Source organism: Hyla sarda, chromosome 8 (genome assembly GCF_029499605.1).
Source record: "Hyla sarda isolate aHylSar1 chromosome 8, aHylSar1.hap1, whole genome shotgun sequence".
Lineage (NCBI taxonomy): Eukaryota > Metazoa > Chordata > Amphibia > Anura > Hylidae > Hyla > Hyla sarda.
In genome coordinates, this window is record NC_079196.1 from 96,747,847 (window position 1) to 96,760,415 (window position 12,569).

General features: G+C 41.1%; 1 protein-coding gene and 1 long non-coding RNA gene across 6 annotated transcripts in view; one reads left to right on the top strand and one right to left on the bottom strand.

The window, feature by feature from the left end:
• LOC130285073 (uncharacterized) overlaps positions 1–10,231 on the top strand; it is a 115,413-nt gene extending 105,182 nt beyond the window's left edge. For all 3 annotated transcript variants that reach the window (XR_008847240.1, XR_008847238.1, XR_008847239.1), the window contains 2 exons: positions 7,788–7,890; positions 10,094–10,231. This is a non-coding gene — a long non-coding RNA (uncharacterized LOC130285073). The remainder of the gene's footprint in view (positions 1–7,787; positions 7,891–10,093) is intronic.
• LOC130285071 (aldehyde oxidase 1-like) overlaps positions 1–12,569 on the bottom strand; it is a 155,604-nt gene that overhangs the window by 89,093 nt on the left and 53,942 nt on the right. For all 3 annotated transcript variants that reach the window (XM_056536226.1, XM_056536227.1, XM_056536225.1), the window contains 4 exons: positions 10,088–10,229; positions 7,776–7,868; positions 5,434–5,585; positions 4,272–4,365 (listed from right to left, as the gene is read on the bottom strand). In XM_056536226.1, the coding sequence (XP_056392201.1) occupies positions 4,272–4,365; positions 5,434–5,585; positions 7,776–7,868; positions 10,088–10,229 (481 nt within the window). The remainder of the gene's footprint in view (positions 1–4,271; positions 4,366–5,433; positions 5,586–7,775; positions 7,869–10,087; positions 10,230–12,569) is intronic.

Below are 12,569 nucleotides of genomic sequence, written 5' to 3' on the forward strand. Positions count from 1 at the left end.
TTTGTGACTTTTCTACACATACACAAAGACGCTAAGCCAGGTCAGGGCTGGTGTATATTTGAGACTTTTTGGAAGTGTTTGTGCAATAAATTTGTTACTTTTCACAAAAGTGGCAGTTGATAAATACATGACCACTGCATAGTGAAAAGGAGAAATGGTCTACTGCAAGGCCACCATTGTGAAGAATGTACAGGGTGGGCCATTTATATGGATACACCTTAATAAAATGGGAATGGTTGGTGATATTAACTTCCTGTTTGTGGCACATTAGTATATGTGAGGGGGGAAACTTTTCAAGATGGGTGGTGACCATGGCGGCCATTTTAAAGTTGGCCATTTTGAATCCAATTTTTGTTTTTTCAATAGGAAGAGGGTCATGTCACACATCAAACTTTCACAAGAAAAACAATGATGTGCTTGGTTTTAACGTAACTTTATTCTTTCATGAGTTATTTACAAGTTCCTGACCACTTTTAAAATGTGTTCAATGTGCTGCCCATTGTGTTGGATTGTCAATCCAACCCTCTTCTCCCACTCTTCACACACTGATAGCAACACCGCAGGAGAAATGCTAGCACAGATTCCGGTATCCGTAGTTTCATGTGCTGCACATCTCGTATCTTCACAGTATAGGCAATTGCCTTCAGATGACTCCAAAGATAAAAGTCTAAGGGGGTCAGATCGGGAGACCTTGGGGGCCATTCAACTGGCCCACGATGACCAATCCACTTTCCAGGAAACTGTTCATCTAGGAATGCTCGGACCTGACACCCATAATGTGGTGGTGCACCATCTTGCTGGAAAAACTCAGGGAACGTGCCAGCTTCAGTGCAAAGAGGGAAACACATCGTCATGTAGCAATTTCGCATATTCAGTGGCCTTGAGGTTTCCATTGATGAAGAATGGCCCCACTATCTTTGTACCCCATATACCACACCATACCATCAATTTTTGTGTTCCAACAGTCTTGGAGGGATCTATCTAATGTGGATTAGTGTCAGACCAATAGCAGTGTATTTTTTTTTTTTTTTGTTAACTTCACCATTCACATAAAAGTTTGCCTCATCACTGAACAAAATCTTCTGTGTAAACTGAGGGTCCTGTTCCAAGTTTTGTTTTGCCCATTCTGCAGCACCTGAAACTACAGATACTGGAAGCCTGTGCTAGCATTTCTCCTGCGGTGTTGCTATCAGTGTGTGAAGAGTGGGAGAAGAGGGTTGCATTGACAATCCAACACAATGGGCAGCACATTGAACACATTTTATAAGTGGTCAGAAACTTGTAAATAACTCACGAAAGAATAAAGTTACGTTAAAACCAAGCACATCATTGTTTTTCTTGTGAAATTCCCAATACGTTTGACGTGTCACATGACCCTCTTCCTATTGAAAAAACAAAAGTTGGATTCAAAATGGCCAACTTCAAAATGGCCACCATGGTCACCACCCATCTTGAAAAGTTTCCCCCCTCACATATACTAATGTGCCACAAACAGGAAGTTAATATCACCAACCATTCCCATTTTATTAAGGTGTATCCATATAAATGGCCCACCCTGTATATTTCAAAAGTCGCTAAAAAGTTGCAAAAAAAAAAAAAAAAAAACACTGCGCCTAAACTGTGCCAACAAAACAGCTCTAAATGCAATGATAAGTGTCCCCCCCTTTGTGTTTCAATTTCCTACCATGTCATGATCTTGCAGACATAACTTGCATCCAGAGGCTAAAAACCTGTGTTGTCTGCATAAAGGCATGGCTTACATACAATACGCAGCTCTGATATCCCTAAGGCTAGATTTCCACACAGGTTTTTTTCTAGCGTTTTTTTGTCAATGCAGCTTTGAGCCAAAGCCAGAAGTGGATCCAGAAGGAAGGAGAAGTATATTTCCCAATCCTTTTGAATACACTTCTGGCTTTGGTTTAAAAACTGCATTGACAAAAAACGTCAGAAAAAAACCTGTCTGGAAACCTAGCCTTAAGAGGACCCGTGGCCAACCCCTAAAAATGACACTACAATAACATTAAATAGATTATGGAGCCCTGATCACATTTACAGTTCTTTGTTACCCTCTTCTGTTCCTGAGATATGATGGTTTAGAATTTATCTGACAATTCAGGAAAACAGTCAGATAAATTTTAATATTGAACTTCATTTTAATATTGAGAGTGATTATTAGTGTTTATGGGCGGGATGCAAACTCAAGGGGTGGGTGTAAGCATACCTGTCCCTCAATGTACAACATTTATACCCCCTGACTGTATAAATGCACCTATCACATGATATTCACTCCCATTATTAAAAGAGAGTCCCGCCCATCTGACTGATTCCCTGAATTTTCAGACCCTTATATCTCAGGAACAGAAGGCTTTTCAAGAAATTGTGAAAAGGTCTTTGATGAGGATACCCCCAACCCTTTAAATGGCAGTAATCTTAATGTTGGGGGGTTGGCCATAGGTCCTCTGTAAAACACCCATGTACATCTGTCAGTAAGTTTTGGCCTGGATAGGTTTTGAGTTTCTGGATGGAAATGAAAAGAAAGTATGCATGTACGGAATGCGGTACCGGACATGAAAATGCTGAAAAGTATCTGCACAAAGTACATTGTTAATGTTGTTTTCATATCACAGGTAGAAAAATAATTTTAAGGGACGGTTCACTCTACCTTTTTAACCCCTTAAAGGAAAACTGTCACCCTGATCACCCACACTAAACCCAATACACTGGGGTATAGCGTGGGTGACTATCAGTCCAAAGAGGGGTCACTTACTAAATTCAGCAAAGTTGTTCCTCAGATATGGCCTTCAGAAGTTCCGCTGCTAAGTTGAATAAATTGCACGCAGGAGGCGGGGCTCTGCTGGCCGGCCGCCCCTGCCTCTGACTGGTGGGTCGTATGTCGAGTCGTAGGTCAAGTCGTATGTCGAGTCGAATGTCATAGAAGCGCTCTGCTCTGTAGCTGGAGCGCATGCGCCAATGAAATACAGAGCTTTCATGTCTTAATTATGTGAAAGCTTTACTTTCAGACAGCTCTCTGCTAATCTAGCAGTGCGCATGCGCTCCAGCTCCACTTTATTAGCCCCTTAGAGGACTTTTATGAGGAATCATTAGATTCCTCATACAGATCAATGCAGTTCTTTTGAAATGCATCTGTGCCATCTACGCTCCATTTGTAGATCCTGCTCCAGGCGGACTCTATCAATTACAGGGCCGTGGCTGAGACAAAAGCAGAGATATGCTCACTGGCAGTGGCTACCTCTAAAGTGGATTGCCCCCTAGCAATCGCTCTTAGGGGAGGGGGGGTGATTTGATGAGCAACCCCTCTAGATCACCAGGGTGGGTTTAAAGGTCCCTTTAGACCCCACTGTTAGCTTTGAGAGCAGTGATATAAAATGGTTAATAGCATCCTGTGGCGATCGCTGCATGTCAGCTATTAGAGGCGGCCCCCAGCTACTGGAATCAGCTGGGGGTTGTAGAGTATGGAGTACACCCTGAGTGGCACCATGACCGACACGTTCCATCATGTGTCACAAAGAGGTTAAAAAATATAAATCTTTAAAAGAATTCTACTTATGTTTATGTATTTGTGGTGGCCCAGTACAGGAGTTGTCCTCCTATACACCTGTCCGTCCTGTGTGGATTCCCTGTCAGTTTCCCCCTGGATCCACGCTCCTCTCATGGACTGTCAAGTGTTAATAATGTCTTATGTTATATGCTGGTTATTCCTTTGAGGCATGTGTGCCTTTAAATATTGTTGTAAAGCCCTGTGTAACCAGGGAGGGTGCAAGGTGACCAGGTGATTTGTTGGTGACCTATGGGACCCCTCCAAATTGCTCCCTTTTATAGCAGGGAGGAGCTAGCCAGTTCAGTCTTAGCTGAGGTACAGTCAAGTGAAGACCTGAGAGTGTCTGGTGTTCCTGAGGGAGACCAAGGCCTAGTCACGCAGCCACTACCAGTGGAACCCCCTGCAGGTGATTTAGTCCAAGTCCACTACAAGTCCTAGCGAGCCAACAAGCCTCCTGAAGTACACTGAGCATCTCCTCAGCCTGAACTGAGCTGTAAAGACTTTAACATCTGTCTGCCTCAGTAAAGTGTAGTTGTTTTGTAACCTTGCATCAGAGTGATTATTTGCCCCTTGCCTGGCCCAGGAACCAGCGGCCATACCTCGGGTGGTGTAGAGGATAACCATGCCCTGGCGTCACGGACACTAAGGGTTAATACCATCTGCCCTAAGGGTAACAACATCTGACTTTCCAACACCCTCTCCACATATTTACCTTTAGATGCCAAGTTTAGCATGGCGCCCCCTGCAGCAAGAACAGGATTTAGGTCACTTGTTGCACCTTTGCTGATGACATGTCCTCCTAGAGACTAAACACACATTATTGCATTTTTTATATTCAGCTACATATAAGTGTTAGGTTTACCATTATTTTTAAGATATCTGTTTACTTGCAGTTAAAGAAATGAAATTTATGTTCTGTTTCATCTTTTTTTCCGTATATCATGTTCACCCCTGGTGTCAGGTATTTATCTGAACCCTGGCCTCAAAGGCTTTAAAAACAGTTTAACACATTTTGCCCAACATGGCAGAATAATTTAAAGCAATTAAATAAATGATGCAATAGTATGAAACTTAAAGTGGTACTCTGGAGGAAAATATAATTTTCAAATAAACTGGTGCCAGAAGGTTATACAGATTCGTAATTTACTTCTATTAAAAATATCAATCCTTCCAGTACTTATGAGCTGCTGTATGCTACAGAGGAAGTTGTGTAGTCTGACCACAGTGCTCCCTGCTGACAACTCTGTGTCAGGTGGTGTCCAGAGTAGGAGCAAATCCCCATAGCAAACTTCTCCTGCTCTGGACAATTCCTGACAGTGTCAGCAGAGAGCACTGTGGTCAGAAAGAAAGGAAATTCAAAAAGAAAAGAACTTCCTCTGATAAATACTGGAAGGATTAAGACTTTTAAATAGAAGTCATTTACAAATCTGTTTAACTTTCTGGCACCGGCTGATTAGGAAACATTTTTTTCTCTCTCCAGAGGACCCCTTTAAAGGGAAAGTCACTTATACTCTCTTATAGTAATAAAATGCTTGCGGCCTGTTATTACTATTAGGGGAACTTTAAATGGGTTGTGTAAACGATATTGCTTATTCCCCATCAACAGGAGGGTGGAGGAAGGGGAGGGGGGTGGTTTTCTGACTGCTAGAACACTCAATTTTTCTGGTGCAAAGTTAGCAATTTTAAAAATATATCTTGAAAAAAAAAGTCATCAAATTTAAGATAAAAAATGTAAAATTCTGCTTAGAGTTGTAGGTACATTTAGTACATATGTAGTTAGTATCTATTATCAGGTTAAACTCATTGCATTTTCCTTACCACAAGGTAAAAAAAGAAAAAGAAGACTATTATGATAAAATAGTCACTATACATACCGCCATGCTTCTGATCTGCTCTCCAGCCAATGTGCTTAGCTGTTGTATTACTGCTTGAAATATCTTGGTTTTGTCTTGTGGTAACTTAGAGACATTCTCCAGTAAGATCTGTTTTACTTGAGACAAGGTAACCGCTCCTCCAATCACCAGTCCTGCAACAAATGTCTATTTATGTAACTCACAAATAGTGCAGCTATGTTTCTGTCTTTCTATTTGTGACAAATGTTACAAATGTCTATTTTGGTTACTTTTTAAATGGACCCCTATCACCAACAAGAATCACATCTCCTCCTTCATAAAGAGATAAGCTTTCCTGACTAAATATTTTTAGGACATACTTTTTATGGAAAAATACTTTTTATTTTTATACACTTAAAATTGTAATAGACCAACTCAAAAATGAAAAAAATTTAACAGCAATTGGATCTAGTGGTGAAAAAAACTCTACATATTTTATGATATAATTGTGGCTGCAGTCCCCACAGAAATTGCAGAATACACTAAGTTCTTTAAAACACTGTGTGGGGGGCACAATCATGTACCTCAAGACTGTGTTTTATACGATTTCATTTTTTTGTGCAATTCATTTTTGGTTATATGTCTGGACAATATGCCAAACATTTATAAAAAGGAGAGCTTTAAAGGGAACCAAGCATTAGATATTACCATATATATCACTTGGCAACATGGTAAAATCTTTATCTTCACCATCCTCAGGGGAGATTCCTGCCCCAGGGATGGTGAGGATATGAAGTTTTCTAAGTCTCCCCTATACTTACCTAGTCCCATCGCTGCGGCCGTAGTGACGAACCCCTCTCTCCGGCCCGTAGTGATGTGATTGAAAGCTCGTGTCACCGCTCTGCTCCAGGCAAATATATGTTATCAGTGGGTTCTGTCTGGTATTGCTTTTACTTGAATGGACATGAGCTAAACATGCCAAACAATAAAAGAGTGATGCTATTTTGGAGGATGTGGGGGGGGGGGAGGTCATGAAACAGATCTAATTCATAATCTAACTAGCTTAGTATCTGGCGCTGCCCGGTTTTTCCTACCTAATCGTTGTGGGGTAGGAAAAGCAACAAAGGTGGAAGCTTTTGTCCTCATATCCCGTCCTCAAATCCCGACCCCATATCCCCTCCTCATATCCCGACCCCAAATCCCCTCCTCATATTCCGACCTCATATCCCGTCCTCATATTTTGTCCTCATATGCCGACCTCATATCCCGTCCTCATATTTTGTCCTCATATGCCGACCTCATATCCTGTCCTCATATTTTGTCCTCATATGCCGACCTCATATCCCGTCCTCATATTTTGTCCTCATATGCCAACCTCATATCCTGTCCTCATATTTTGTCCTCATATCCCCGACCTCTTATCCTGTCCCTGTATCCCATCCCCGTATCCAGACCTCATATCCCGACCTCAAATCCTTATGCCATATCCCCTCATATCCTGACCCTAAACCTCCTCCTCCTATTCAGACCTCATATCCTGTCCTCATATTTTGTCCTCGTATCACGATCCTGTATCCCGTCCTCAAATCTCCTCCTCATATCCCATCCTCATATTTTGTCCTCTTATCCCGTCCCCGTACCTGTACCCCATCCCCATCCCCCATCCCCATACCCTGTCCCCATACCCCGTCCCCAGGTGGGGCTGAGTTGTGATGAAGATATTGTAATCTAAGGCATGAAATGCGGGGAGGGTGTGGCTCCTCACCAGAAGATGCAGATTGGAGCTTGTGATGTAAGGTACGAGAAGTCCTATATACTTGCATGGGACTTGAAACAAAAACCCCATCCTTCACATATGGGAGTAGGTTAGGGGTTGATTTAACTATTGTGTATTTTTTTTTTTGCCATATAAGTAACATGTGACCAAGTTTTATCGAAATATCTACACCCATACAAAAGTTATGCTGGAACATACATCTCCCATAGATTTGCATCGACTTTAAACAAAAACCCGACCCTTGCAAATGAGGGTGGGTAAGGGTTAAATTAACTATCCTATATTTTCAGTGGACATATGAGTAACATCTGACCAAGTATTATCGAAATATCTCCAGCCGTTTGGAAGTTATGCGGTAACATATTTCCCATAGACTTGTATGGGACATTAAGCAAAAAAAAACCGACCATGGCACATCAGGGTGGGCAAGGGTTAAATCACCTATCCTATGTTTGTTGTTGACATAAGTAACATGTGTGCCAAGTTTCATGTTAATATCTTTAGCTGTCTGGGAGTGATGCTGGAACTTATATACACACACCCGCATTTTAAAAAAAAATAGTAAATAGTAAAAAAAAAAAATAATAGTAATACATTTTTTTTTTACCTTTATCATTAGATGCAACATTATATAATTCTGTGATCCTCAGAGGTGAGATGATAACAGGGTGAATAACACCTTCAAACTTCATCTGTATACCTAGAGAAACAAGAGAATACCGGTATGTAATATATGAAGTTTTAACACCAACTTAAAGAGGGCCTGTGGCCAACCCGAAAAACTTAGATTCCATTTTCATCTAAAGGGGTATTCCAGTAAAAAACTTTTTTATTTTTTTCATATTAACTGGGTCCAAAAAGTTAAACAGATTTGTACATCACTTCTATTAAAAAATCTTAATCCTTCCAGTACTTAGTTGCTGAAGTTGAGTTGTTCTTGGAACAACAGTGCTCTCTGCTGACATCTCTATCTGTCTCAGAAACTGTTCAGAGTAGGAGCAAATCCCCATAGCAAACCTCTACTGCTCTGGACAGTTCCCAAGACAGACCGAGGTGTTAGCAGAAAGCACTGTTGTCAGACAGAAAAGAACAACTCAACTTCAGCAGCTGATAAGTACTAGAAGGATTAATATTTTTCAATAGAATTAATTTACAAATCTGTAAATGCAATGCAGTGAATGCACATTATCTATTATTGATCTAGCTCGGTGATACTAATTTACAAATCTGTTTAACTTTCTGTTAAATGGGAAAAAAAGTTTTTTTTACTGGAACACCCCTTTAACAGCTTTGGGTACCCTGATCACACACACCTTTTTGAAGTTTCTTGATATGCCCTTCCATTCCCAAAATATGAGTGATTACAGTTTGTCTAACAATTCAGAGAATCAGTCAGATGGGTGGGATTATACAGTCAGGGGGTGAATATCAGGCATACAGGCCCTTTATTGTACAACATTCACACCCCCTGACTGTATGATTCCACCCATCACCTAATATTCACTCCCATTATTAAAATTAAGTTCATGCCCCCCTGGCTCATTCCCTTTTGGTCACAGCTGGAGGCGCACTAAGGTCAGGTCGAGTAGTCTGCGGATCCGCAATGTAAAATACGCTGAGGATCCGTTATGTCTGACCCTACCCTAAAACTGACAGTAACATAATCTCTGCATTAGACATCAGTGCCACATGTTAAACGGAAATATTGAAACTATACTAGTTTATTAATAGTTAGAGAAAATATATACTTTGTACTGAAATCCATTATGAATGTTACTATTCGTTTGATCCATGAATTATACTTTTTGCATCGTTATGTGTGAATTAAGCAATTATTAAATTATTAATGCTGGTTACATTTTAATTTCCATTGTACAGTATGTGCAACAAATACACTGGCCCTCATTTACTTAGAAAATCGGGTTGTAAGTCTATGTTGCTTTCTTATCCGACTGCTTTTTTCCCCTGGTATTTATTATTATGTCGCACCCTGTTTGTCGCACGTGGGTTTTGTTGGTTTTGGTTTCCAACTCCTCTGAGTTGTCGGGAGAAAATCCACAACAATTCAACAAATTCGGATTGGAAACCTTTGTAAATACGTTGGAAAGCTCAGAAATGTCGGGTTGCGCCCCTTTTTCGTGTTTGGGAGAATCCACATCGGGTCCGTCGGGAAAAAATGGTGCATCATGTCGCAGACTGGCGCACGATGTCTGCGACATGGCGCAGACAAAGATGCGCCAAAAAAACCTGACAAAACAAGTTGGGTTTAGAATAGTAAATGAGGGCCAGTATGTATAAAGTTAGCCTTTCAAGACAGCCTCCAACCACTCAGGGATTTCGATGGCGCAACAGGTGTATAGCGGCAAGTAGCAAAGGGATACTCAGGCAGTATCAAGATAATATAAAGTGCAGATTTATTCCGAACAAGTTCGGAATAAATCTGCACTTTATATTATCTCGATACTGCCTGAGTATCCCTTTGCTACTTGCCGCTATACACCGGTTGCGCCATCGAAATCCCTGAGTGGTTGGAGGCTGTCTTGTTTGGTATTTTGACACCAAATCTTTGGTGGTGGGATCGGCTGCATGGTGAAACTATAACTACATGCTGACATCAGTGTTGTGCCTGACTGATAGCACAACCCACGGGGTGAGCAATTTTCATTCATTAATTTGGTGAAATTTTTGCACCCTAATTTATTGCACCATGGAGCGCTCTGTGTGTCTTTTTGTTTCATGTAAAGTTAGCCTTTGTGATGGCGGATCAAATAGTCACCATGTTCTTCATCACAAAAACAAGTCAAGAATTTTTTGCAATTATACAGCTTGCGACTGTAACGTTGTAATATGATTATAAGCACATAAAGCTTTTCAATGAAAAAAAATTAAAAACAAAATTCTCCTTCACGTTCTGCTTACCTACAGTGGTGTTACCAACTACAAGAGGAGCTTTAGGAAATTTGCGCTTCAATTCAAGAAGTTCTTCAAGGGTGGAAGGTGAATACCATTGGATTCTCTCTCCATAGAAGGTCTTCATTTCCTTTGGATCTTTGAGCATTAACTAATTAAAATATAATAAATAAAAAAAAAACCATTTCTGATGTAACCTTTTTTTGCAGAAGAGAAACAAAGGGGGCAGAGCTTGGTTATTGTGATTTAAAGGAAATCGTTCACATAAAGTGCAGTAGAGTTATAGGTATTATGCTACTGAGGAGGAGCAGAGCAGATTGAGAATCTCTGCTTATTCTGAGCTTTTAGTCAAGAGGGCAGTCAGGGATTGACAGTAGAGATGAGCGAATTTACAGTAAATTCGATTCGTCGCAAACTTCTCGGATCGACAGTTAATGACTTATCCTGCGTAAATTAGTTCAGCTTTCAGGTCTTCAGGTGGGCTGGAAAAGGTGGATACAGTCCTAGGAAAGAGTCTCCTAGGACTGTATCCACCTTTTCCAGCCCACGGGAGCACCTGAAAGCTGAACTAATTTATGCAGGATAAGTCATCAACTGCCGAGCCGAGAAGTTCGTGACGAATCAAATTTACTGTAAATTCGCTCATCTCTAATTGACAGCTCTCTATATGTACACTTTTATACAGACAGCTGGTAATTACTAAGCAGGACAGCCCACTTGACTACTATAAGGATCACAGACTACATGAATAAGTAATACTCGATATTTTCAAACAAAACTTTTTCAATCTGCTCAACTCCTCCTACTCTATAACAGGATGCATACAAAGTGGTCTACATTTTTAACATGACAGGTTCCCTTCAAAAAAGAAAAAATATTGAGAAGCCTTTCTTCACACAGCCACCACTGTATATTGGTTTATACAACTAGTAGTGCATTTTGAGGCAGTTTAAACCAGGCTAGACCTCCAGGGCTATTGGATACTAACTCATAACCACTCTAAGCTGCTATAAATTATTGATATTAAAGTCATTTTCTTGGAGAGAATATCCGACAGACTGTCAGATCTGGAAATGGTCGCTTCGGCCAAAGCTTACAGGATAGAACAAGAGTCCCAGATCCTCAAATAACATCATGCCCATCCTTCAATCCGTCAAAAGAGTATCTCAAGTGACGAGTCTGAAAAGGGCACCTAGGCACCTATTGACAGGAAAATCTCTCTTAAAGGGGTACTCCAGTGGAAAACAAATGTTTTCAAATCAACCGGTGCCAGAAAGTTACAGATTTGTAAAATATTTATATTTCAAAATATTAATCCTTGCAGTACTTATCAGCTGTTGTATGCTCCAGAGGAAGTTCAGTTCTTTTTTAGTCTGACCTCAGTGCACTCTGCTGACACCTCTGTCCATGTCAGGAACTGTCCAGAGCAGGAGAGGTTTGCTTTGGGGACTTGTTTCTACTCTGGACAGTTCCTGACATGGACAGAGATTTCAGCAGAGAGCACTGTGGTCAGGCTGAAAAGAACTTTACAACTTCCTCTGTAGCATAACAGCTGATAAGTACTGGAAGGCTAAAGATTTTTAACCTGTTAAGGACCTATGACATACCGGTACGACATGAGACCCTGGTAGTTAAGGACCCTTGACGGGGGTGACTGCTGATATTGATCAGCAGGCACCCCACGCAAATGCCCAGGGGGGTCATCAGACCCCCCCATGTTGGTGATCACCGCAAATCGCCGGTGAATTCACACCGGTGATTTGCAGCAATTCCGGGTCATACGGGTCTCCGGTAACCGGGAAATAAGGGGGATAGGGGTTGTCCAAGACACCCACAATCCCCCTGAAGCGATAGGAATGAGGGGGCAGGGGGGCCACCCCTCCTATCCCTGCTATTGGTCGTCTAGAAACGACAACCAATAACAGATCGGGGGCAGGGGGTTATTAAAGGGGTCATCCAGGAAAAAAACTTTTTTTTATATATATATATCAACTGGCTCCAGAAAGTTAAATAGATTTGAAAATTACTTCTATTAAAAAAATCTTAATCCTTTCAGTACTTATGAGTTTCTGAAGTTGAGTTGTTCTTTTCTGTTTAAGTCCTCTCTGATGACACGTGTCTCGAGAACCACCCGGTTTAGAAGCAAATCCCCATAGCAAACCTCTTCTGCTCTGTGCAGTTCCAGAGACAGACAGAGATGTCAGCAGAGAGTACTGTTGCCAGACAGAAAACAACAACTTAACTTCAGCAGCTGATAATTATTGAAAGGATTAAGATTTTTAAATAGAAATAATTTACAAATCTGTTTAATTTTCTGTAGCCAATTGATATAAAAAAATAAGTTTTTCCTGGAATACCCCTTTAACTTTTGGTTTCCCCGTTCTGCCCACCCACAGTAGGCCAGGCACAACGGGGAAACAGACGAGGACGGGTACCGAAGGTCCACTTACCTAACGGCGGCAGCAGCAGGCGGCAATAGGTGGCCTTGATC